This window comes from Penicillium canariense, assembly GCF_028826845.1.
Source record: "Penicillium canariense strain IBT 26290 chromosome Unknown utg000001l_segment0_segment0, whole genome shotgun sequence".
Taxonomy (NCBI): domain Eukaryota; kingdom Fungi; phylum Ascomycota; class Eurotiomycetes; order Eurotiales; family Aspergillaceae; genus Penicillium; species Penicillium canariense.
Genome location: NW_026622728.1, coordinates 2,328,324 through 2,352,142, shown reverse-complemented (window position 1 = coordinate 2,352,142; position 23,819 = coordinate 2,328,324). Strand labels below are relative to the sequence as shown.

The following is a 23,819-nucleotide window of genomic DNA, read 5'->3' as shown; positions in this document are numbered from 1 at the left end:
ATGAACTGCACTATCCCAGATGTTCTTTGCGGCCCCTTAATAAAACATAATTCCCAGCCCCGCACCAATGTCCACGATACTCCTTATCTCCTTTATCTCGGACCCCAACCGCTACTTTCCCACGTGGTTATCTGAAGGCCATACTACAGCATACTTGGAAGTGACAGCGATCCTCACCATCCAATTAGGGTTATATGCTTTATATAGAGTATATTCTGGATGAATGCGTGACCTGCGGCGAACCACAGAAATTTTATGATTAGCGTCGTAGATCCTCTTAGGGTTACTTTCGTAATCCGGAGTATTTGAAGTGCAAATGTGCGTCTTGGAGCCCGGCCACGAGATAAAAAGCATCTACGGAGTAGATGATCATTAGACTTAGAAAACACCAAACACCTTATTTTATCCCAAATCAACAATGATAACACCCTAATGAACGTTCCGATGATCTTTCAGACTCTCCGTATGATCCAACTCAATCAATTGGACAAAGCTCGTGTTTTCACCGCTACCAGTATTCCGGCGCTTCTTCTGGCTGATTGTATTTGCCGTAGTGCTGTTCCCTTTTGTTGATCCAAACATGCTTGGGAATAGGCGACCGAGCAAGGACCGCATAGATGGCATGCATAGGCAGAAAAGTCCAACGTTGACTTCGATCACGGACCAGTAGCCGCCGGGGGCATTGTCCCCTGTCGTGAACAACTCTGTTAGTTATTTGGTGAGCGGGAAAGAAAAGGATACGAGGGGGCGTACATGTTGGATTCGTGCTGGTGGCGAAGATCTTGAGCATGATGGTGCGGTAAATGCTGACGCCGGTGATTCTATTAATTTAGTAAAACATTAGTTCCACGGATGTTTAGAGTTCCGAAGAGGGAAAGAGAAAGAGAAGGAGAAAACTTACAAGAAGCCCACAGAAAACATGAGTACGACCTGAAGTTTTGTGGTGATTGAAGCCTGGAGCTCCAGCACCTTGGGAATAGGCAGAGCAATGACCCAAGCATCTAGTACGATGTTCAATGCGGCGGCAACGACCACCAGAGTATGATTCTGCACGCATTTCCCTGGATGTTGCCCATCCCAGCCATACCAGGTGTGCTCAATGGGCCAGCATTGAAAAGCAAGGGCGAATATGAAAGTGATGCCGTAGCAAACTGTCACAAGGCAAGAGACTTTGATGACGCGACGCATTCGTTCCGAGGGAAAGATGCGGAGGTAGAAGAGGAGGAAGCAGATCTTTGTGAGAGTGATACAGGCGATGTAGACGAGTTCTTGGATGTAGAAAATCTATTGTGGTCAGTTAGGTCATGAGCTTTGGAATATGTTGGGTGATCGTACATGGAGGATTCGAGTGATATTGCTGAACTCGATAGTCCAAATGTCTTTCCCTAGGCCAGCCTTTCCGACTGAAGCGATTGTCAATGAATTTCTGCTGGTAGAGGGATCGATGTTACTTACGCATAATCGAGCCTATATTGACGGGCACCACGAAGCACTAGAACAGTTAGCTAGAAGCCTTTACAAGGATGTGCGGACTTACTGAGAGAAGAATGGTTGCCCAGTCATCCCAGCCGGCTTCCAATTTCGTGATCACAAGGCGTGTTAATATCCTCAATGCGACGAACAGCAGAACCCACAAACCGACTGCTGGGATCACAATACTTAGAGAAGTCTGATCTCGAATTGGAGCTCCACATGCTGTAGTAGTGACATTAAGCGTGGCTATGTGATCGGTTAGCAATGCGAACCACAAGCATACATTTAGTGTACACGCACTGAGGGCTTCCTTGATGGTACAATCCGCCGTGACACAAACACTCATCTGCTCATTGAGTTCAACGTTTGTACATATGCATGTTTGGTTAGTGGAGGCACAGGTCGACTGGGGGAGAAGGTCGGCAAGGCATTGTAGCTGTGAATACTATCAGTATCGCATGGCACGGAGGGGCATTCCAAACTCCTACCGCGCATGAGGGGAGAGACTGTGCGTCAGCACATGCCAAGTCCGCCAAAAGTACTACTGTACAGGGTAAGACAGTAGCCCAAAATTGAAGAAATCGCATGCTGCCGTGACTGTGAAGGGCGAATGCAGGGTTTCAATTCAACCGAGCAAGGCACAAGTTGTGTTTATCAGGCATAGAGAAAGAGTGTATCTACCAGGATGTGGGGGTGCGCGTGCACATATATGAATAGTCCTCTGGTGTTGGGAAATGCTGCATGAAAACGGGCCGAGATGCTTAACCACTCCGTATACACCGTACATAGAAAAACGAGTCAAAATTTCAGGGGGAGAGAACGTGTCTGAGGGTACTGTAGCACGACTTCGTAGAAAAGCTAGTCAGACCACTAGTATGCTATTACCACTAAGCCAATTTAGCTATGTTAACCTAACTGGGCCGTTGGAAATGGACCTCCGTGCACCTTAGTCCGATGGTTCCCGTGGCAGGATCATACCCTAGGAACGTAAAAGGCCAAAGATACTTGCGCCACGAACCATCGAGGCACGGCGATTCGACGGAAGAACTTCGGTAGATAGCTTAATCTGGATTTGACTTCCTGCCGCGGGTCCCACCCGCCCCAACACGCAATCATGGGGCCGAGACTGTAATTTTCGTTTTAATGAGTGTCTGAAATTGAAGCTGAAACCTTAAAGAAACGAACTATTCGCACTATGAAACGATACTTTGCAGCTTGTATAACCGTGCAGAAGCTTTATTCTACTAGTAGTGGTCGTGTCCGTTAATCTCCAGTTCCGGTAGGAAACACCTCGATTTGACATGTGTCATACCTCGGTGGACCCTGTCAGCCTCATAATACTAGCCAATGACTAGCCAATGACTAGCTCAGAACTAGCCCACTCATAGACTTCTCCGAGAGTTAGTTACCGGCAATGTGCGTTACTTAAGGCGCGTCTTAGCATGATTAGGGGCTTCTTGGTTACTTAACCGGAGCAGGCACTTAACAGATATCATCGAAGTTGAGTTATTGTACCGCACCAACCGGACTGACCACCTACCCATCCTAACCTTCTGCACCATGACCTTTTACCGGTCACCAGTAATTCCAATTCATGATGCGACGGATCTATCCATCCCCCAGCTCATGATGCAGTACAACCCCGATGAAGTCCAAGCATCCAAGGTTGTTCATACTGATACTTTCTCCGATGATACCATCACATATGGCTCTCTCCGCGAACAAGCTGGTCATGCTGCCTGGGGCTTGCAGAATAAGTTGGGACTGCAGCCAGGGGATACCTTACTAGCATTGGTTAACAACTCCGTAAGAGAACCCACTCGACCATTTTCCGGGGCGTTAGTCTGATTGGAAGTATAGAATGCCTTCGTCCTTCTCGCTCATGCGACGTGGTGGACAGGTGCTATTTTCGCGTAAGTACAACACATCGGAGACCTGAAAAAGGCGCTAATTGGTACTCTAGTCCTCTTAATACATCAGCCACACGTGAAGATATTTCGCATGTTCTCCAGATTACCCAGCCAACACATGTTGCCACTATTGAAGAGAAGCTCAGCACCGTCCAGGCTGCTTTAGCTGCACTATCAATGACGAACACCAAGATCTTGACTGTTCGTTGCAAGGTTGACAATCTGCCACAGGTCTGTAGCACTCTTTCTTGAGATGCTTCAACTTGATTGTTAATGATTTTGTAGTTTCCGGACGATTTTATTGGCAAAAGAGCTACACAGAGCCTAGCGCCCTATGACCTCCAAGGGAGAAGCTCCAAGGACGTACCCAGCACCATTTGCTTTTCCTCCGGAACAACTGGAAAAATGAAGGGTGTCCAGCTCTCTCATTACAACGTTGTTATGAACAGCTTAATAATGCGCGCCTCCATGCCGGGCAGGGTCAACTCAACTGTCCGTGAAGTCTTCTTTGCACCGTGTAAGCTGCTCATCCTCCGATTAGTCTCGTAACTCCACTGACACGGTTCAACTCTAGATTGCCATATCTACGGCCTAACTCTTGTAGTGCTGTCTGGCATGTGGGTTGGAGCCCAATATTGCAGTCTTCCGACGTTCGACTTGGAAACCTTTTGTCGCAAGTCAAGCGAGATGAAGGTTACAGATCTGCATCTTGTTCCCCCGGTCGCGCTTCTCCTGGCCACATCACCCGTTGCTCAGAAATATGACCTGGCTTCCTTGAGGAGAATCGTCATTTCTGCCGCCCCGTTGAAGGTACGACTGCGACAGCCTTCCCTTTACCACGCATGCGACATGATGCTAATGATAGTTGACTTCCAGAAATCTGTGCAGCTTCTGCTCAAAAAGCGTCTTCCGCATACCAGCATCTGTCAAGGTTCGTACTGTCAATCCCTTGTCACTGATATTTCACTAATATCAAAACTAAAAGGGTATGGACTCACCGAATGCTCGGGGGGGATTATCCATCAGGTAGATGAAGACGAAAATGCTTTCGGATGTGTTGGCAAGCTCTTCGCAGGAGTGTGCGTTGCATATATCGCTTCCGATTATAAGCTACCGTTACTGATGTCATGATAGAGAAGCGCGTCTAGTCGACCCGAAGACACACAAGGACGTCCCTCTGGGTGAAGAAGGTGAACTGTGGGTCCGTGGCCCACTGGTAATGATGTACGGACTGGCCTTGTCTGTTCAAACTCTCCCACGTAAACCTCGTTAACCATACTCGCAGGGGTTATGTCAGTGACAGCAAAGCAACAGACCAAACTTTCTCGGAAGGATGGATCAGAACAGGAGATATATTGAAGATGGATGAGAATCAGAACTTCTGGGTCACTGATCGTCTGAAAGAGGTATCGTTGGTTTCTCTCGCATTACTTTTGTCGGATACGGCATTCAACTAACGACTGGGATTTAGATGATTAAGTACAAGGGGTGGGTTGACGATCCCCCTCCCTAACTCTCCAATTACCAGCTAATCACTCTTATATCATTTCAGATTCCAAATAGCCCCCTCCGAACTCGAAGACATGCTCCTCCGTCATCCAGATGTGATTGATGCTGCCGTCTGTGCAGTCTACGACGATTCCCAAGCGACCGAAGTGCCCCTCGCCTATGTAAGCCTCTCGCCGGGAACAGTGGGACTGTCGGGTTCTGAGAAGCAGAAGGTACTCGATGCCATCCGGACCTGGATGGACAGCCGGCTGGCAGGGTACAAGAAGCTCAGGGGAGGTGTCTTCCATTTGCAGAGTTTGCCCAAGACTCCGACTGGCAAGATTCTGAGGAGGCTTTTACCTGCGAAGTTGAATGAGGGCAGGGAGGCGAAGCTATAGGTATTCTAGTAGGGTATCAGGTGTAATGGGTCCTATCTATACAAAGGACCTGGTACTGTTCTGGCAGCCACTATCCAGCTAAGGAAGGCCAGTTAAACTTGATTCTTCCCGTATGTAATGGATTAGATTAGAGTAACCACGCCGAAAATGAGCCGAACGCTTCGCATGCCTGGTTCTTCTCCGGACTGTCATGGTCAACCCAGGTAACCCACTCCCAATTATCAAGAAAACTCCAAGCAAACGGGGGAAGATCGCTAAGTAGAAAAGGTATGACACTCGTTGTTTGTTGATAGGGTAGGAGATACGAGATGGAAATATCTAGCGTGTCGCGTTTAGTTAAATTAAGCTACTTAGGTCGACCATTCCTGCGCTCTAGTCAGGCTCAGTGAGTGGATTAGAACTGCTCCCCACTTCTTATCGCGTTTATCGCCGAATTTCTCCAATATTCTCAACTTTCCCCCTCTTTGCGCTAGCCTTTTATCTTACCAGGAGAATCCAACTGGTGCTTGCTGACGCCTGTGAATCACGCCTGGTGATTCGCTCGGACTGTGCCACTGGCCACTTTCTCAAAACGGACTCCGATCCTGACGCACAGCTGCCCCGCCAAAACATTTCAAAGCTCCGCGGACCGTGACGATTTCCCCCACCAATTTGCGTCGCAGAGTACAGCCTTACCATTACCCACCGAATTGCGCGAAATCCCACCATGGGACAGCATGGAAAGGACAGACGTGGTGGTGCTCGTGGCCAAGGCCAGTCTCGCGATGTGCAGGTCTCCAAAGCTCTGAGCTTGCTGTTGCGGCACGCAGCCGAAAAGGAAGGGGTGAAGATGAACGCTCAAGGCTACGCAAATGTGGCAGACGTGGTATGTTCTGCTAGCTTTGGATCTCTCAAATGATAAATCAAGAGAGTTATTGGCTGACTGGTGGCCATCTCGCAGCTTGAATGGCGAAAGCTCAAGTCGATCAAAGCTACCTTCGATGAAATCAAGCACGCCGTACACTCGTCTGACAAGAAACGCTTTGCGCTGCTCCACATTCCCTCCGCACAACCGACCGAATCGACAACGAAGGCTACTACAAACCCTACAACTACACCCGGGATAGAGGAACAAGGGGATGGGGAGATTGCAGCAGGCGGCGACCAGCCCTCCACGGTGGTGCTTGAGGCCCCATCCAGCAACGAAGACCAGGCCAACGCGACACAGCAGGCCCTGTCTGCAACAGATGCCGATCCAACCAATTACATGATCCGTGCGACCCAGGGCCACACCATCCAGAGCGTTGATGCTGCCTCATTCTTAGAACCTCTTTCGCTCGCTGACGAGTCGAAGCTCCCAGATACAGTTGTGCACGGTACATTCCACGGTGCATGGCCGCTCATCTTACAATCCGGTGGGCTCCGAAATATGGGGCGCCACCACGTCCACTTCGCAACAGGTCCATCTCTCGAATCTGTCCTCGCTGCTCAGGATAAGATGGCGCAAGACCAAGGGGCAGCCCGGGACGAGAGACAGGTCATCTCGGGCATGCGACGAGATGCGCAGGTTCTGATCTACCTGGATATCAAGAAGGCGCTCGCCGCTGGATGCCCACTCTGGCGCAGTGAGAACGGGGTTATTCTCAGCGAGGGAGTACCTGTCCTGAACGGCAAGACCGATGCCGATGGCAACCCGGAGAAGGTGGTTTCGGCTGATTTCTTCGATGTTGTGGTTGAGCGCAAATTTGGCTTGGGGAAGATCTGGGAACGCGGAGAAGTGCTGAAGGAACTCCCGGAGAACTTGACGAAGAAGGGGACGCCGAAGAATCGGCGGTGATTGTGGAGCCATCATGCAAGGTAGTAGCTTATGCAAAGACAAAAACTACGCAATGTAATCAACTGTCTATCGATCCGAGTTGACCAGAGGTACCACAGCCGACTTGATCATTACTGTTCCACGGCCAACAATGGCGTTCTAAATTACGTCTTCTGACCAACTCCACAGTAGCCAGTCGACGCCTCGCTGTCCTGAAGAGGGTCGTGCCAGCATTCAATAACGTGGTCTCTGATGGGACAGTTGGTCTGGGCACTCGGGGCTGTGGGAAGTTCTGAAGAGCGGGCGATGAGGGCGAACTTCCAGCGCAGAAACTCTACATATCTAGCACATTCCACTGAAAACTAACAAACTCATGAGACTACCGAGATGGCCACTACTATGATACCTATAGAAACTGACTTACATCCAATATGTGCATGGCCATCCACCACCGCTATCCGACTGCGGGGGAATCGGAAGCGTACCAGCCAACCCATCCGATGACCCGACTGTCAAACTGCGCATCCGACACCGCCCCGAGCCAATCATGCCACCGCGCCGCGGCTTTTGCGGGGTCGCCTCGAATAAGCATCGACGCGTTGGTCAACTCGGTCTGGGGTCGCACCCAAAAAAAAGAGAAGTGGGAAGGCAAGGCAAGTGGAAGGATCCGTTGATTGCCGAGCAGTCAGGTCCAAACTCCCGTCGGATCTGCACATGCTATATAAATTACTGTGGAGGAAGCTCGGGGTCTCGTCGCATACTTCCCTTTTCCGCGACCCAACCAACCTTCTTGCCTTTCCTCTACACTTGTTATTTAGTCAACGTCATTCATCGTATCCTTGCGACCACACGTCTGCACTGCAAAATGGCGACTCACCGATTCGACCCCAAGTTCACCGACAATGTCATCAACGCCATGGGCCCCAAGACCTCGCCGCGCCTGCGCCAGCTCATGACGGGGCTTATCCGCCATGTGCACGACTTCGCTCGCGAAAATGAGCTCACAGTCGACGAGTGGATGGCCGGCGTACAGATGCTCAATTGGGCGGGCCAAATGAGCGACGAGAAGCGGAACGAGGGGCAGCTGGTGTGCGATGTGATCGGTCTGGAATCGTACGCCTCAAGAAACCCTCCCCCGCAAATTGCATGTATCCAAACCCAAATCCTAATCCGTGGTCTCCAGCCTGGTCGATGAAATTACCTTCACCCTCGCCGATGAAGCCAAGGATGCGCCTACTGCCACGGCCATCCTGGGCCCCTTCTTCCGGGCCGACACCCCGTACCGCGAGAACGGCGCGGATATCGTCGTTACTAAGCCCAAGGACGGTGGCGAGATGGCATTTATGCACGGCCAGGTCATTGACTTTGTGACGAAGCAGCCGCTTGTCGGCGCGGACGTGGAGGTCTGGCAGGCGTCGACGAATGGCCTGTATGAGCAGCAGGACCCGGAGCAGGTGGAGTTCAACCTGCGTGGCAAGTTCAAGACAGACGCCGATGGTCGGTATAACTTTTACTGCCTGCGGCCGACGCCTTATCCCGTGCCCGATGATGGTAAGAATCTTTCTGCACGATCATGCTCTGTGATATAGAGTGCTCATCTTTGTGCAGGCCCTGCTGGCAAGCTACTCAGCCTGATGGACCGCCACCCCTTCCGCCCTGCTCATATTCACATCATTGTAAGTTTTGGTTCCTGACTGGTCGATCCTGGTTTACGACTAATGCGTGATTGTAGGCTACCAAGGAAGGCTACCGGCCTCTGACCACTCAGATCTTCGACCGCAAGGACAAGTACCTTGACAACGATTCCGTGTTCGCTGTCAAGGACTCGCTGGTTGTGGATTTTGTCCCGCGCAAGGATGACCCTAAAGCTGCCCTTGAACTCCAGTATAACATCAAGCTGGTGGTTGACACCAAGACCAGCGCATAGAGCGATGTTGAAGTGGAGGCACGTAAATTACTTGCATATATGTTTGATTCGGGATATGGTTTTACGATGATAGCGTTTCTTTCCCCCTTGTTTCCACCTGTTCCAATCAGGAGTCTGAATGGTCCAATGCATTTTTTTTTCCTTTTTTGGTTCATATTGGCTTATGATTTTGCCTGAATTCCGTTCATATTCAATTGTACAACTCCGAGATAGGTCATAAGGCACGTCTTTTAATGTTCACTCTCATATTTCTAAATTAAGCAGTGATATTCCCCGCAAACTGCGCAATCAACTTGCCCACCTCATCAGGGGACTCAATACAGTGCCAGTGGCCAACACCATCCAAGATCTCCATGGACTTGCTCGTGCTCGAGACATGCTCGAAGATATGCTTGCATCCCTCCAGGGACGCAGACTTGTCCTCCTCGCCAGCAATGAGCAGAAACGGTGCACGCACAGCGGCATAGTCTGGAGCCTGGGCGCTTGCAATGGCCCGACAGAGAGCCGCATAGCCCGCAGGATTTTGGCCGAGCAGAAGCTCGCGGATGAACGCCCGCTGGACCGGGGTGCTGCGAGAGCCGACGGCGGCGGAGGGGATGGTGTTGGCCATCGGCTCCATTCCAGCTGTGGTAATGGACAATTAGCATCGTGTGCAACATACAGGTCATCAGAGTCTATCAAACAGTCCAGTTGAGCAGGAAAGGGGGAGTATAGGACGGACCTTCCAGCACAGTCTCCGCCCTCTTGCCCATAACCGACACCAGTGCCTCCGACGGATGTGTCGGCCCAATGGGCACAACGCCGAGCACACGGTCTGGATGCCTTGCGCCCAGCTCAATCACCACCAGTCCACCCATGGAGTGACCGGCAACTACGGCCTTGGGCACATTCAGCGCGTCCAGCACGCCGATGACATCTTCCGCGATGGAGGGAATGGAGACTGTGTCATTGGTGTACGGCGAGCGGGCAGCGCCGTAGGTATCGATGGCAATGCAGCGATGACGGTCGGTCAGATGTGGGATGACGGGGAAGTAGTAATTTTGCGACGAGCCCAAGCCATGGACAAAAATGAAGGTCAGGCCGGAAGGCGTTGGTGCGCCAGTTGGGTGGGAGTCCGTGTAGTGCAGGCTGTGGGAGCCAGCTTGTACGAAGGGCATAGTGAATGTGTGGAGAATAGAGAGGCAAAGAGAGAATGTACGAAGAATGAAATTAGAGGAGTGCCGGGAGAAAATATGGGAGAAAATAGATGCAAGGTACACGTTCGCTGGCCGAGTAGATCGATCTATATGTCTAGGCGCAACCCGCCAGCGCGTGTCGTCATTCCCGATAGGAAGCAGCGCCCCATTTTCTTCTTGCTCTGCCCCTACAGCGAAGCAGGGCCCGGCTATTTTTTCCGCCGGAATTAACGAAGATTGCTAAGCGTCTCGACTTCCCCAATTTTCGATTTTGCGTAACCCGAACGAGGGGCATGGGCCCTGCAGCATCCGAAGCCTGTGCGGATGTGCCCCTGCCGACCGTCGGACCGCAGCCGACCACTCACCCCGGAGTGCCAAGACTTCCAAGCTTGGTCCAAAAATGATCGGGTTCATCTCAAATATTGTTACTGTTCATGGGATCAAGTACTGGCAAATGACCAAGTTTATCGTGCGCCCGAATCTAACTGGATCAGCTCGCCAAATGAATCGCCACAGCCGCGCGAGAAGACCTCCTCAAGGTACTCGGCTGTTTCGTCGCGGAAGGAACTTCCAAGTGAGGCTATCGAGGGGGCCATGGATTTTGAATGGTCGCTCGGGGGCGGCTGCAAGATGGTAGGTACTGGTGGATGATGAGAGGTGGTAGAGATCGGTATGTGGGTGTGGGATGGTCGCGAAACTGCCATTGCGTCCGCTTCTTGCATAATGTCTGCGTCGTTGAATGCTGAACAATCGGAGAATTCGTCATCGTCGTAGTCATCTTTGAGGGAGCATAGTGTCTCTGCGCTGATATAGTTACCCATATCAGGGATCTCTGGTTTCTCGGGGATGCCCGCATCCTGGAGGCATAAGAGGTCTTGCGCTATTTCCTCGTCCAGATCGTCACATACATCCGACTCTACCTCGGTGTCGCCGCCCGCACTCTCAACCTCTGTATCCCCTCTTTCATCTTCCGTGGTCGTAGGGGCAGCATTCGTTTCAATAGTTTGTTCGTCAACGGTCTGCTTGGGCTTCGCACCCAGAAACGCCGAGAGTAATGGTTGACTTGACGGGACCTTGGGCGCATTCGGATCCGGTAGCCCGAGCCGTTTGCGCTCCTCACGATCCTTTGCTTCTTTCTCCGTCTTCTTCTTCTTGTTGGCGATACGCCTCTCCTCCTTTTCCTTTATATTCTTTGCCCGGCGCTCAAGCTCCTCTTCGCGCTCGATCCGTCGTAGCTGCGAAGCGGTGAACTTGAACCGCTTGTTACTGCGCTGGTAGCGGCGTCGGACGGTGCTGGATTTCTCGATGACGATGCGCCGCGGCTGATCTGGCATGATGGGGGCAACCGTCGCGGCGACTGCCTGCCGATGTCCCGCTCATGGGGGAACTTGTGAGGGTCATTAGGGGGGTTGACGTGAGAGAGGTCGGTGTCGGAGTCTGCGGCAATGTTTTGTTCCCAGCGTTCGTTGACGGCGATACGTTGTGCCGAGAGTCAACAAACTGCCAGATTGGGCGGGGAAGCGGCGTGGCTCGTTTACTTCCTGCCTTCTTCCAGCCTTGTTCGTGGCACTTTCCTTTTTATTTGGAGTCGCTATTTTATCTACTAGTTGAGTTCATATCTTATACTTGCCCTCCTCCAGATTTTTCCTCCTCCAGATTTTTCCTCCTCCAGATCTTCCGTCCTCTAGATCTTCCCTCTCCTAGATCTTGCAGTCCCGCACCGGATCCCAGCACACGGGCGCATACTCGTTGAGCTTCAGACTGGCCATGTCCTCCTCCGACAGGGCGAAGTCGAAGACCTGCGAGTTCTCCAGGATACGCGAATCGGTCACAGACTTGGGCAGGGGCACATATCCCTAAATCAATCGCATGAGCCTCTTGGTTCTATTCAAAGCAGTGAAGGGGCCACATACCTTCTGCAAGCTCCAGCGCACCAGAATCTGGGCCGGAGTCTTGCCGTGCTTCTCCGACAGCTTCTGCAGAACAGGCTCCTTCATGCGAGTAGCCTGCACAAGGGGCGAATACGCCTCGACAATGATATTGCGTTTCTTCAGCCACTCGGCGATATCCTCGCGCGGGCACCAGGGGTGAATTTCGTACTGGCCGACGGTAATCTGGCCACCCGCTCCGCTCTGGATGTACGCCTCCAGCTCCTCGAGGTGCTGGATGGCAAAGTTGGACACGCCCAGAGAGCGGATCTTGCCCGCCTTCTGAGCTTCCACCAGGGCGCGCCAGGTGCCGAGGCGGGCTTCCTTGCCACCGTAAGGGGCGTGAATCAGCATACTAGCGATGATATTAGTCCTAATCTGAAGATGGCGGATTGAGAGGCGATTATTGCGTACAGATCAATGTAGCCTAGATCGGCAGCAGCGACGCTCTCCTCGATGGCCTGCTTAGCCTTCTCGTATCCCATGCATGAGCTTGGGACCTTGCTGGTATAGAAAATCTGGGACCGATCAAGGCCAGACTTGCGGATGGCTGCAGCACTCTCCTTCTCATTGCGGTAGACCTTGGCGCTGTCGACCTAGAGGGGGGAGGGGGTATTATTAATATTTACGGCGATTCGGGTCTGCGTGTTATAGCTCTGGCTTACATGGCGGTATCCCAGCTCCAAGGCCTTGAGAGTAACTCTCTCGGTGACATCGGCAGGTCTGTTGAGCGACGGTCAGCGAGACTCTCTGCAAGAGTCATGACGATTACAACTTACGTCTGGTAAACCTAGAGGGACAAATAGCTGTTAGAAGATGGAAACGGAATTTGAAATAGACAAATGTAATACTCACGCCAAAACCAACGACAGGGATCTCAAACCCTGACAACAATTTATACGTCGATTGAAGGGTGAGTCCGGCCATATCTGCGGTGTTGACAAAGCTTTTTGAGTTCCGGAGGTTCGATGCGGGGGGATTGGGGGAAAGAAGACAAGAAATCGGAGTTGGAGAAAACCTTCCGCAGAAAAGCCGGGCCCATTCTTCTTTAATGGCTGATTGATAACAGTTCCACGGACCACTTCGGTTCCGTCATTTCCGCGCTTTTCGTCTGTGTCGGGGTCTCCCTTTGGGCACTTGACGCCATGCGAAGTGGGGAGCCGGTGCGGACTGTGCCGATTTACTGGTCGATCGATACGTGGGGCTGGCTTCTACTTACGGAAGGTGAACTCCATCGGAGATTCATGATGATGTCAAACGTGATCAAACACAAATTCCGGAAGCGAACTATCGAACTCAATATCCTAGGCTATGATTTATGGTCGATGTTGTTAATAATGAATCGAGCTCTTATCGATAAGCGGCGGACTGGTGGCGCAGTGTCCAGAGTGGGCCAACGCCATTAGATCTGGACACTGTATATCTTTTGAAGGGCTTCATGTAGTAGATTGGCAAAGACGGGACTAACATCTGATTCTGCAAGTATTAGAACATCCGATAGCTTATTTTGGTTGGAGTAGGAGGCCATATAGGAGGGGCTGGGGTCTGTGGTTTACAAATATTCTTGCAAGATCATAATGACATGAGATAGAAGGTATTGGAAAGAAGGCAAATACCTCTCTTATTCCTGAACTGATGTGTATGAATAAACCAGTTTACAGTTGACTCCCAATACCCTGAATTGAAACAGTACCTGCAGGAACAATTTGCAGAACGAACGCGTAAAGAGCGGTCTCTCGCGGCAGTATTGTGCGGGGCATCAGAGGGCGGCGGGCAGGACAGGACTCGATTCGGTCAACATCACACCGGTCATTCGCTATTGAGGCCCGAGGGAGCCATACCTGCCTTTTGATCCATACCTTTCATTAACAGGGGACCTCCTTGTGACCAAGAAAACAAAGGCAGTGCCCCTAGTTCTCGACTTCTTCTGTTGCCAGCTTTAAGTGGCCGCGGCGAAGCCACTGCTCTCACAATGCGCCTGATCAAGAACAAGATCGAGCACGATGGCTCGGGGACGGTCACTCTGTGTCCCGAAGAGCCTGAAGATATGGTAGCATTCACCACTGGTCCTAGATCACAAGTATCGAACGCACACCTAACACAATGCACTTATCTAGTGGCACGCATACAACCTCATCCGTCCAGGTGATCTTCTCCGCGCGAGCGCAATCCGGCGCGTAACAACAGTCCAAGACACAGGATCGACATCATCCGCCAGGGTGCATCTGTCCCTCGAAATCAAAGTGAAAAGCCTCGACTTCGACCCGCACAGCTCGCAGCTGCACGTATCCGGGCAGATCATGAACGAGACCGCGCACACGAAAGTGGGGCAATTTCACACGCTTGATCTCGAGTTGAACCGCAATTTTACACTGGAGAAGAAGGTTGGTGCTGACGGGGAGGGCGTGGGGTGGGATAGTATCGCGGTGGAAATGCTGAAGGATGCGGTTGATGAGGGCGGGAAACGGCGCGCGGAGGCAGTGGCGGTTGTGATGCAGGAGGGACTGGCGCATATCTGCTTTATTGGGCAATTCCAGACGATAATGAAACAAAAGGTTGAGATGTCGGTGCCGAGGAAGAGGCAGGGTGGTGGAGATCATGATAAGGTGAGTATTTTGAATTTGAAGTCAGGGGACTGTTCGGCCGAGGGCTAATGCGTGGACATAGGGGATGAGCAAGTTCTTCCGCGTGACGTTGGAAACCCTTCTGCGTCAGATGGACTTTAACACCAGCATTACGTCTGGCTCTAATAACGAAGCCGTGCGGCCTGTTCTACTCGCCTCGCCTGGGTTCGTTGCCGCAGGGTTCCACAAGTACATTCAGTCGGAGGCATCAACGACAACACCTGGTCTGAAGCGATTGCTTCCCAGCATTGTCGTCGTGCACTCTGCCTCGGGGTATCTCAATTCATTATCTGAGGTCCTCCAATCACCCGCAGTGAAGACTCTCCTTGCGGATACCAAGTACGCCCGCGAGACCAGATTGATGGACGACTTCCTGGATCAGCTGCGCAAAGAAACGAACAAGGCAACATACGGTCCTCGCGAGGTGGAATCCGCTGTCGACCAAGGAGCTGTCGGCCGCGGTGGGGGTGTGTTGATCATGTCGAACCGGCTGTTCCGGTCGCAAGATGTCGCTGAGCGTAAACGGTGGGTCGCTCTGGTAGACCGTGTTCGGGATGTCGAGGGTGGCGAGGTACGTGTTCTTAGCTCTGACCATGAAAGTGGAAAGCGTCTTGAGGGGCTTGGAGGCATCGCGGCCCTTTTGACATTCCCTGTTGTTGAGGAGGAGCTGCATTCGGAGGATGAGGCCGCCGATGCTGACTGAGTGATTGTTGGCGTGCCATAATGAAATATACGATGCATGAATAGAACTGGACACCCTCTATAGAAGAGTTTACCGAATTGTGGTTTATTTAAAGAAAAGAATCGTGTGCCCGAGTCATGTTACCCCAAACACCAGCGATGGCATCTACAGCGACACTATCTATGAAGCATTGGTAGAAACCCGTATCGACAGATTGACACTGACTTAAGCGCTCAAAACATCCCCGCCGATCCTGTTTAATTCTTTTAGTCACCCTTCCGGCTATTCTCTCGGGTACCTGAAGAAGCGCCGAGCCCGATCCCCGACCTGTTTTCCCAGAGCGACATCCTAGGCGGCCCCCGTAACAAAATCTCTACATTAATCAGTCAAGTTGTGTAACGTGAATATTTCTAGGATGGGTAAACAGGCACCAGCACTCATTAACTAACTACAAACCCATAAGATCGGTGGTTTTCCGTGTGACTCATAACTTGCTGGTGGTAAGTTAAGTTACCGCTCCATGCGCTGACATACTATTCCATCGACTAACAATATTGGCGTTACTCTCTATTAACCCAAGCTGTCTCCGTCGACTCGGATCATTCTATCTTTTCGGCTGTAACTGCCTGCTATTCACGACCACTATGACTACTGCAGCGGTCCCTGAACCACGACGCCCAATAGTCCATTTGAATGGCTTCCCGGGTGTCGGAAAGCTCACCATCGCCCGCTTTCTTCTAAAGCTATTGCCCTTCGCAAAACTCGTCCATAACCACCTCCTAATCAACCCAGCCGACGCTATTCTCCACCGCACCCAGCCAGGTTATCAAACTCTACGCCGCGCAATTCGACAAACCATCTTCTCCGCCCTCACCAGCGAGCCTGCGACATTCGACACGACTTACATCTTTACGGATTTTCAGAGCGACGACGAACTCGGTGCGGCTGTGTGCGCGGAATATCTCGCCACAGCAGAAGTACGACGTGCAGCTTTTATTCCCATTATGCTTTTCTGCGACGAAAAGACCAACATGCAGCGCCTAGTTTCATCGGATCGAGAGTTACACTCAAAGTTGACAGACGTGGAGCTTGTTAGCAAGTTCCGCCTCGAGGAGGATGTCCATCGCTTCACCGGCCACCCGAACTATTCAGAACTCGATGTGTCTAATCTCACGCCGGAGGAGGCGGCAAGACAGATATATGAGCATCTAAAGCATATATGCCCAGAATTGTAAGAACGGGGGGTAGGGTTAGGCCTCTAATGATGCCATCATTCAACACTGTATACAATGTATGTCTAGCAGCTCTCCAATTGTTAAATTTGGGATGAGATAAGTAGAAATACTTGCTTAAACATTGAGTCTCGGTTGATTTCGCACAACATTGTTAATGCAGAAGTTTATCTCGTACGATTACCATTAGCATACGCGATACTCAACATGGCTGTTAGAAACAACACTACTCCCAATCCTCAAACCGCTCTTCAGGCCGGCAAATTAGAAGAATGGGAGATCAACAAGCCACGACAGAATGAGATTCGAGCAGTCCTCACCGCGATAGCCAAGACTGCCACTCGAATAGCACCAGGCCTAGGCGCTAGACCATGATAAGGGGCGTGCTCAATTCTACCCAGTGAGCAAAAAGCGGCGAGGGGGTGAGCACTAGAACGGAGGGGGCCAGGAGTTGCCGGACAAGATCCGGTCTATATGAGATTAATCGGGGTTGCCTTTCCAGAGTTCCACGTATTTACTCCAAAGTGGCTTCGCTAAAAGTTGCAAATGTACATCCCCACTTGGCCTCATCTATGCAATGCACTGCAAGTGTCATCATGGTCTTAAGTCTCATGCGACAACTGAAGCTGTTATTCCAAATACAATCCCCAGAAAAGTATAATGCAAATAATTAACAACACAAAATCCGACCACCCAGCGCCAGAGCTATTCATGAAATTCGTAAGAAAAAGTCCAAGTGCGATGTATTTGTCATCGGAGGCGCCCGCCCCATCGAAAGAAGTCTAGGCGGAACTCGACGGTTAAACTTCCCCTAACTTTCCAAATCAATCTTCCGATTCCGGACGGGCTCGTTTCCGTGAAGTAGATAGGGGTATAGTGGGGGAATCTGCTGGGTCGGATATTACTGAAGGAGAGTCGCTGCTTGAGTCTTGGGCTTGGGGGCGTAGTTTGGATTCAAGGTGACACAATTGTGCTTTACATTGTTCGGGGGTGTAGTGTTTTGTGGAGCCCATTACTTTCATCTGTAGATCATTAGCTCCCACACCTCGAGAATAGTATTGTATCGAGGTTATGTTTCTTTGCCTCGGGGACATGACTCACCTTTTCAGCGACGAATTGATACTTCTCGACCTCCCACATCTCGGAGGCGCTGATAAGAAGTTGAACCTGGAAAGGTTATCACCATTAGCGCTCCACTCGATAACTTGAAAAACTCCCCATTCATCAGCACAGCAGGTTCCTGTGCATTGCCGAGACACATACTCACATCACGGTCGTCCCAGCGCGCTAGCCGCTCCTTGCGGCGACGAAGTAATCGCATCTGCAGACGAGCCTCCGAGGCATCTTTATTGAAGCGCTCAGAATACAACTGGCGCACCATCTTCCACGCCACATTCTGCTCTCGCAAATCCTCGACAAAGGCGTCTTCTTCTTCTGCTTTTGGATCGCGACGCCCGCGGCCTGGTGCGCGAGGCTTGCGCGGCATTCGCGCTGGCGTGCTTTGGCTGCGCTCGTGCTTCATCCGCTCTATCCCCTCTGGATGTGGGAGAATGCTGAGGGGGGGTGTGGGTGTCACGAGATGGGGTCCTCGCATCCGACAATGTGCGCTTCATGCGCTTGTGTGCCGGGGCCGACGGCGACATGCTGGGCGTATAGCCCATCCCATACTGCGTATCATTGGGGGCGTAGATATAGTTGGTCGTCGGAGCTGTTGTCCGGGGATATTCACTGGGAAAGGGGGCACTGATACCGAGTCCTTGTGGCTGGACGGAGTCGCTGATGCTGTATCGGTATTCCTGGGGTGGATACTCTTGCGTCTGGGAGTGGTGACCGAGGGCTGGGCTCGGATGGAACGAGCTATCCGGGAGAGAGATGGGCGTGAGGATGGCGGGATGCGGGACCATAGGCTCTGTGCAATACGGGGAGGGGTTCACCCCCATAAAGGCAGTTTGGTACGGCTGGAGAATAACAACTATATTTAGCCATCTGAGAATTTGACGTTGTTTGGTGGCCCTTGGGAGTGACTGAGGGTTAGGGCTAAGGAGCGAGCCTTACTGTTTCAACGCCTGTCCAGTCGGGGCCGACAGTTTCATAGTACCCCTGCATTTGCTCTCTGGAGTGAGAAGATCCCGGACAGTGCGACATGATCTTCACCAAATGTGTGAGCACGATCATGAAGCCCGCAGTAGAGCTTGGGGGTCCAGCGTGCCCGTGATTGGAAGCGGCGCCAAAGGTGGCAGAAGATGAAACACGATCAGACAGATCCGTGCAGGAACAAGAGTAGGAGGCGGCGGTTGGGAGAGGAAGATGGTTTGCCAATCACAGCGTTAAATGCAGGGAACAATAATGTCTGGAAGGCGAAAAAAGAAGAACCTTGAAACGTGGAGCAAGAAGCACAGAGACCGCAAGGTTAACCCCCTGGATTCTTATAGATGAAGAAACTGAAGAGAAGAACACTGCACTAGCTCCGCCGGAGAGGGGGTGAAAGCAATAAGATATAGCAGTCAATGTCGGCAGCACGCTTTCTAGACTCAATTTGAGAGATATCACAGCCCGTGGCCGGAATGCCTCGCGAGGCAGGACGAACAAGCAGCGTCGGTCCGTCAACTATAGGCTCAGAGTGCACTAGAAACGCAGGATAGTACCGCCGATGGTGGCCGTGATGCATTGGAGCGCTCCGGGGGGGGAGGGGGGGGGAAAGTGTAGACTCGACGAGGGCCTATATTTAAGCGCCAGCAGATCTAATAGTGCCAGTTGTGGTCTTGATATGCTAGCGTTTCCCGCCCCCATGCTCCATTCACCCCAGAAGGGCCATGGTGGGTGGATGTGGGCGGGCACAGACTCCCTTCCCGGTGATGAATCGGCCAGGTTCCACCTGAGGAAATACTGCAGGGCCATGATTAAAAAGTTTTTATTTCCCCCCCCTCCTTTTGTGATTATTTTATTATTTTGTTTTCTTTTTGTGGCCAGCCCCATTCCAGAAGGCCGGACCCGCGAGGATGGCAGTGTGGAAGGGCCAAGGGTGGATTCGCAGGGCAGGAAACGGGCCAAATCGCCAAATTGACAGCTTCTGATTAGCGCTGATGGAGTCATTCTGTGGCATTAATGCTAGCTAGGCAGTGCATCGGACCATTCGAGGGCGGATCCGGATCAGCACGGGGCGGAACATTGAACTACCTTAGTTTCCCCGTCATCCTGCCGTAGTTTGAATCGGGCCCATCGTGGTTATTCACCCAATTTTCTGCACAATGATTGTCGTGGTCTGAGGAACAAATGTTTTGGTATACTTACACTAGCTCTCTCCAATTTATGCGATCAAAGAGCAGCATAGAGCGAGCATTATCGTCCGGTTCCAGATTCGGGATTCCCGTCCCCCGGGTCTTCAAAGGTATACAACACCTTGGGGCCATGATTAGAGACATGAAAATTAATCAAAAATGGCTCAGAGAAGGGGGGTGAGCATCGAAGGACGAGTACGCGTGTCTTACCTACCTGCAGGAGGGTTGAATGACGGCGGCTCTTGACTGGATCAGAAGCCCCCAGCGAGGCCGGCAAGGACCGGGGGTCGCTGAGGCTGAAAGCTACCCGCGCGCCGCTCCCGTGGCTTTTCCTTGCGGAGAATTCACAGCCGGTGGTTAAGCGCTGGCCTCCAGACCGCAGCACCTCAGCATCTCAGCACCTCCGGCACCTCCAGCACAGTACATTTGCCAAAAAAGGAAAAAGAAAAGAAAAGAAGAAAGAAAGAAAGAAAGAAAGGACAAGCTATATCCTTCGAATTTTTCATCATCTCCCCATCGGATTCCATTACTACCGCAAGGCAGAGCTGGTCTGGAGGGCGATGAGGGCTGCTGCCCGCCTGGATAGGATAGAGCGCCCAGGCCCGGTAGGCCCGATTCCCGCCCAGCAGTGTTCCTCGGTCTTTTGTACCTTCCCCCCCCAAATCAACGGGGGCTTCCTCCTACGTGGACTCTTCCCATAGACGGGCTACTCAGCAGCCAGCATTTTAAGCGCCCCCCCCCCCCCCCCCCCCCCCAAAACTGGCCTGGACAAGCCCAACCCGGAAAACTACGCTCCTTGCGTGCCTAGCTTTCTATGTACAGTACATCCTACCTGTGATCAAGACTCGTCACATACTGCAGCCGCCGGTCCCTCATGTTCGTGAGGGGTAGTCAAGGAATAGAAGGACAGGGAGATTTAGAGATTGGAACCATGGGAGCGGTGTTTCCAGGGCCCAGGACCCACCAGTATCCAGTGCCTAGGGACGGCAAGGTCTCCCATTCATGAGGTTCATTCTACTCGCTTCTCGAAGCAGCCGTCTCTAGGCGTGGACCGAACTGTACCCATTCCACGAAAAGAGCTAAAACAAAGTAGGAAGCCACTGTCAGCCCGGTCGCTGAGAGTCCCGGTCAGGTGACTGTCTAGCCACGTGAAAGAACCCCGGCAGGCGGCCAGCATGGCTCAGCAAGGCTCGTCAGGCTCAGCTTGGGGCCAGGACCCCTACCAAGAGCCTGGAATATACCCCTGGGGCTGCCGCTATGGTCGCGGAAACAGTGGGCAGCATCAAAATAGAAAGGAAGATGAGAGATTAGACATGAGAGATGAGGGCGGGATACGCCGGTACTCCGTCGGGCTAATGGCCTGTCATAGATGGTTTTCATACTGGACACGAACGGGCCTCCACAACCCGGTCAACTCATTTCTACAGGACATGCGCCGGACACCGTACAGCACAAGCAGAACCCGTACATCTCCCGCTCATAAATGCACACATGATGACAGGGAGATCAGGTCTGGACCAAAAAGAAAAGATAGAAGAAATAACAAGAACCGTCTCGATGGCGCCCACGGAATAGCTCCGCGCCAGCTATAAATTCATTTCCCACTCTCACCGGAGCTTGTCCATCCGGAGCAATCATCCCGTCGTACGGGCACGCTGCGCGTGATCTTCCAGATAATCCTCTTCCAGCACGCCATCGATGTCACCGTCGTCTTCCTCCTGCTCCGGGTGCCGGCCGTAGTTCTCCAGCGTGTCATCCGCGGCAATCGAGATCCCACGCGCCCCCCACCGATTGCTGCTCGCGCGTCCATCACCGCCCTCCTCGTCCTCGTGCAGGTGCTGCTCCTCGTCAGTCGAGGCCCGCCCCGCGCGGAAGTTCATGACCCGGTTGACCAGCCAGCTCTTGCTGAAGTCGTCCGAGTCCACGACGCCGCCGTTGCGCAGCTTCACCCGCTGCCGCGAGTAGTACACCCACGCAAAGTCGACGTAGAAGGCTGTCTGGACGACGCCGAAGAAGAAGGCGACTGGGTCCCAGTAGTGCTCCGACCCGAAGCCCCGCACGAGCCAGTTCAGGATGTAGAAGGCGCGGTAGGAGCCTAGTGCGACGAGGTAGTAGGAGTCGATGACGGTGGGGACGGTCGTTTGTCGGAGGAGCAGGAGCTGTGGCAGGACGCAGACGGACTCGAGGATGATGGAAAAGGCCCAGAGGAACTAGGAGCCGCGAAGTGGGCTGGCGTTAGCGAAGCTCGGGCAAACCTCACCTCGCGCAGGAGGTGGGAGTCGGTCATGGGGACGAGATCGGGGCTCCTTACATCCAAGAACCAATGCGATGACTGGCCCTTTTCCAAAAGCAGGATCGCAACCGGCGACAGCACCAGGGAGCCCAGCACAGAGTAAATGCCAAGCTTCCACGCCCGCTCGCGCTCTCGTGTCCGCGGGAAGACCTTCATCATGATGAAGATGGTGTAGAAGGCCGATGTAATGAAGAACAGCTTGAAGGAGACATTCCAAATCACCCCCTTCCCGTACATCCGTACCGACCATGTATTCCCATTGAACAGATCTAGATACCGTGTAATGAACACGACTGCATAGAGCAGCTGTGTAAGGAGTGAAACGCCTATTCAACCCATGGTGAGTTAGTCGCGTGCTCGGCCCGAAGTGCGGTTGCTTCCTTGGTCAACACCTACCCTCGGCACTTTTATTCTTATGGATCGCCCTGATCAGGAGACAGATCGATGCGAGATGAGAGACATCCGCCAACACGCGGAATACGTTCCACGCCATGGCGGTCAGGAGGAGGGTGGGTTGGGTCGCGGGGTGTACGCCGGGGCGAGGTCGCAAGACGGGGCTGATTAAAGCAGATCGATAAACAGACAAGCCTGGGTAAGCGGCCGTGGATGGTGCAGCATAAGGATCGCAGGTGGATGCTTCGTGTCAATGTCGAGAGTCGCTTGGTTCCGCTTCTGTTGTCTGGCCCAAGCCTCCAGGTTGACGCGGGAAGGGGAGCTCTCCCCGGCCCGTTATCAGCAATCTAAGCTTGGGCCGCGTGTCCTCACGTGAGCAATGATGTAAGCCTTTCGGTCTGTGCGTCGGGTGGTTAACAGTGCGGATCTCACGGGCCCAGTGTTTGGGGTCCAGAGAGCGCTGGGGGTGCGCCTTGTATGCCTTGTTTGGGGCATGTGTGTACTTCGCACCGGGCTCAGTTGTCGAGCTGCTAAATTTGGTGCCTTATTTTAGGGCCGACCACTCTCGCAGCCTGCTCTTGTGGGGACGGCCGTGCACGTGCGGGCTGGAGTCACTATAGCTTAGCCTTCGTTTGGGGTATATGCATCGAACATGCATTTCAAGCAAGATTCAAAAAGGGATTTGTAGTGTTTCAAATCTATTTCTAGAATGGCTGAGTCCAGTCAATCGCTGCATGACACCCAGGGCTTGTCGCGACTGGAATTCTATCTTGACGAAGACTGCGCCTACGTATAGCCGCTGACAAGAGGTAACTCCCGAGTTTACCTCTACCTACTCTGGCCTTCGATATGGGCAAGAGCCTACAACGGACAACACGATGATTGCATCAACCTTAGCGTAAACACCTTCCGGTGACTCTCATGCTAATCATTTCAGGCATAGTGTAGCGGATAGAAGTCAAGAGGTTGGCGCGACTTTTGACACTTCGAGGAAACACAAGGTTTTCCACCAACCTCACTCTATGTACTTTGGTACCCCACCATTTCAGGAGGGTTCCTGTAGGATGATTTGCACGGTGCAGCAATCGTCCACATGGCCAAACATGATAATTGAGCCGCAGGACGGTCCCTTCCACAGTAAATGCACTGTGAAGCATCCGATAAGAAAATAAGCAACAGGGTCCAGATGACAGACATGGACAAACAGCCCTGATTGCAGAGGA

The 23,819-nt window shown here is 52.3% G+C and overlaps 11 protein-coding genes across 11 annotated transcripts; 5 read left to right on the top strand and 6 right to left on the bottom strand.

Moving 5' to 3' along the window:
- Positions 1 to 429: 429 nt before the first annotated feature.
- N7482_000814 (uncharacterized protein) lies at positions 430 to 1,819 on the bottom strand (the record flags this gene model as incomplete). The annotated part of the gene is made up of 7 exons (XM_056682939.1): positions 430 to 689; positions 754 to 821; positions 902 to 1,284; positions 1,336 to 1,403; positions 1,456 to 1,492; positions 1,538 to 1,719; positions 1,774 to 1,819. 7 exons carry the CDS (start codon positions 1,817 to 1,819, stop codon positions 430 to 432), a joined length of 1,044 nt encoding a protein of 347 aa, XP_056546545.1.
- Positions 1,820 to 3,033: 1,214 nt separating this feature from the next.
- N7482_000813 (AMP dependent CoA ligase) lies at positions 3,034 to 5,269 on the top strand (the record flags this gene model as incomplete). Its single annotated transcript, XM_056682938.1, has 11 exons — positions 3,034 to 3,279; positions 3,334 to 3,386; positions 3,437 to 3,614; positions 3,669 to 3,900; positions 3,958 to 4,193; positions 4,260 to 4,314; positions 4,369 to 4,462; positions 4,518 to 4,607; positions 4,669 to 4,789; positions 4,855 to 4,871; positions 4,936 to 5,269. 11 exons carry the CDS (start codon positions 3,034 to 3,036, stop codon positions 5,267 to 5,269), a joined length of 1,656 nt encoding a protein of 551 aa, XP_056546544.1.
- A 706-nt stretch (positions 5,270 to 5,975) lies between these two features.
- N7482_000812 (tRNA 2'-phosphotransferase) lies at positions 5,976 to 7,085 on the top strand (the record flags this gene model as incomplete). Its single annotated transcript, XM_056682937.1, has 2 exons — positions 5,976 to 6,134; positions 6,210 to 7,085. 2 exons carry the CDS (start codon positions 5,976 to 5,978, stop codon positions 7,083 to 7,085), a joined length of 1,035 nt encoding a protein of 344 aa, XP_056546543.1.
- An 844-nt stretch (positions 7,086 to 7,929) lies between these two features.
- On the top strand, positions 7,930 to 8,991 carry N7482_000811 (intradiol ring-cleavage dioxygenase; the record flags this gene model as incomplete). The annotated part of the gene is made up of 4 exons (XM_056682936.1): positions 7,930 to 8,177; positions 8,248 to 8,615; positions 8,673 to 8,740; positions 8,797 to 8,991. 4 exons carry the CDS (start codon positions 7,930 to 7,932, stop codon positions 8,989 to 8,991), a joined length of 879 nt encoding a protein of 292 aa, XP_056546542.1.
- Positions 8,992 to 9,247: 256 nt separating this feature from the next.
- N7482_000810 (alpha/beta fold hydrolase) lies at positions 9,248 to 10,148 on the bottom strand (the record flags this gene model as incomplete). Its single annotated transcript, XM_056682935.1, has 2 exons — positions 9,248 to 9,615; positions 9,713 to 10,148. 2 exons carry the CDS (start codon positions 10,146 to 10,148, stop codon positions 9,248 to 9,250), a joined length of 804 nt encoding a protein of 267 aa, XP_056546541.1.
- A 482-nt stretch (positions 10,149 to 10,630) lies between these two features.
- N7482_000809 (uncharacterized protein) lies at positions 10,631 to 11,500 on the bottom strand (the record flags this gene model as incomplete). The annotated part of the gene is made up of 1 exon (XM_056682934.1): positions 10,631 to 11,500. The coding sequence occupies one exon, from the start codon at positions 11,498 to 11,500 to the stop codon at positions 10,631 to 10,633; it is 870 nt and encodes a 289-aa protein (XP_056546540.1).
- Positions 11,501 to 11,866: 366 nt separating this feature from the next.
- N7482_000808 (aldo/keto reductase family protein) lies at positions 11,867 to 13,021 on the bottom strand (the record flags this gene model as incomplete). The annotated part of the gene is made up of 6 exons (XM_056682933.1): positions 11,867 to 12,022; positions 12,080 to 12,449; positions 12,509 to 12,690; positions 12,760 to 12,817; positions 12,874 to 12,884; positions 12,950 to 13,021. The coding sequence occupies 6 exons, from the start codon at positions 13,019 to 13,021 to the stop codon at positions 11,867 to 11,869; spliced, it is 849 nt and encodes a 282-aa protein (XP_056546539.1).
- Positions 13,022 to 14,066: 1,045 nt separating this feature from the next.
- On the top strand, positions 14,067 to 15,421 carry N7482_000807 (putative translation factor pelota; the record flags this gene model as incomplete). The annotated part of the gene is made up of 3 exons (XM_056682932.1): positions 14,067 to 14,144; positions 14,212 to 14,700; positions 14,762 to 15,421. 3 exons carry the CDS (start codon positions 14,067 to 14,069, stop codon positions 15,419 to 15,421), a joined length of 1,227 nt encoding a protein of 408 aa, XP_056546538.1.
- A 623-nt stretch (positions 15,422 to 16,044) lies between these two features.
- N7482_000806 (uncharacterized protein) lies at positions 16,045 to 16,635 on the top strand (the record flags this gene model as incomplete). Its single annotated transcript, XM_056682931.1, has 1 exon — positions 16,045 to 16,635. The coding sequence occupies one exon, from the start codon at positions 16,045 to 16,047 to the stop codon at positions 16,633 to 16,635; it is 591 nt and encodes a 196-aa protein (XP_056546537.1).
- An 821-nt stretch (positions 16,636 to 17,456) lies between these two features.
- N7482_000805 (uncharacterized protein) lies at positions 17,457 to 18,738 on the bottom strand (the record flags this gene model as incomplete). The annotated part of the gene is made up of 5 exons (XM_056682930.1): positions 17,457 to 17,654; positions 17,734 to 17,799; positions 17,900 to 18,185; positions 18,232 to 18,590; positions 18,688 to 18,738. 5 exons carry the CDS (start codon positions 18,736 to 18,738, stop codon positions 17,457 to 17,459), a joined length of 960 nt encoding a protein of 319 aa, XP_056546536.1.
- Positions 18,739 to 21,544: 2,806 nt separating this feature from the next.
- Positions 21,545 to 22,696, bottom strand: N7482_000804 (ER lumen protein-retaining receptor; the record flags this gene model as incomplete). Its single annotated transcript, XM_056682929.1, has 3 exons — positions 21,545 to 22,120; positions 22,171 to 22,529; positions 22,600 to 22,696. 3 exons carry the CDS (start codon positions 22,694 to 22,696, stop codon positions 21,545 to 21,547), a joined length of 1,032 nt encoding a protein of 343 aa, XP_056546535.1.
- Positions 22,697 to 23,819: the final 1,123 nt, after the last annotated feature.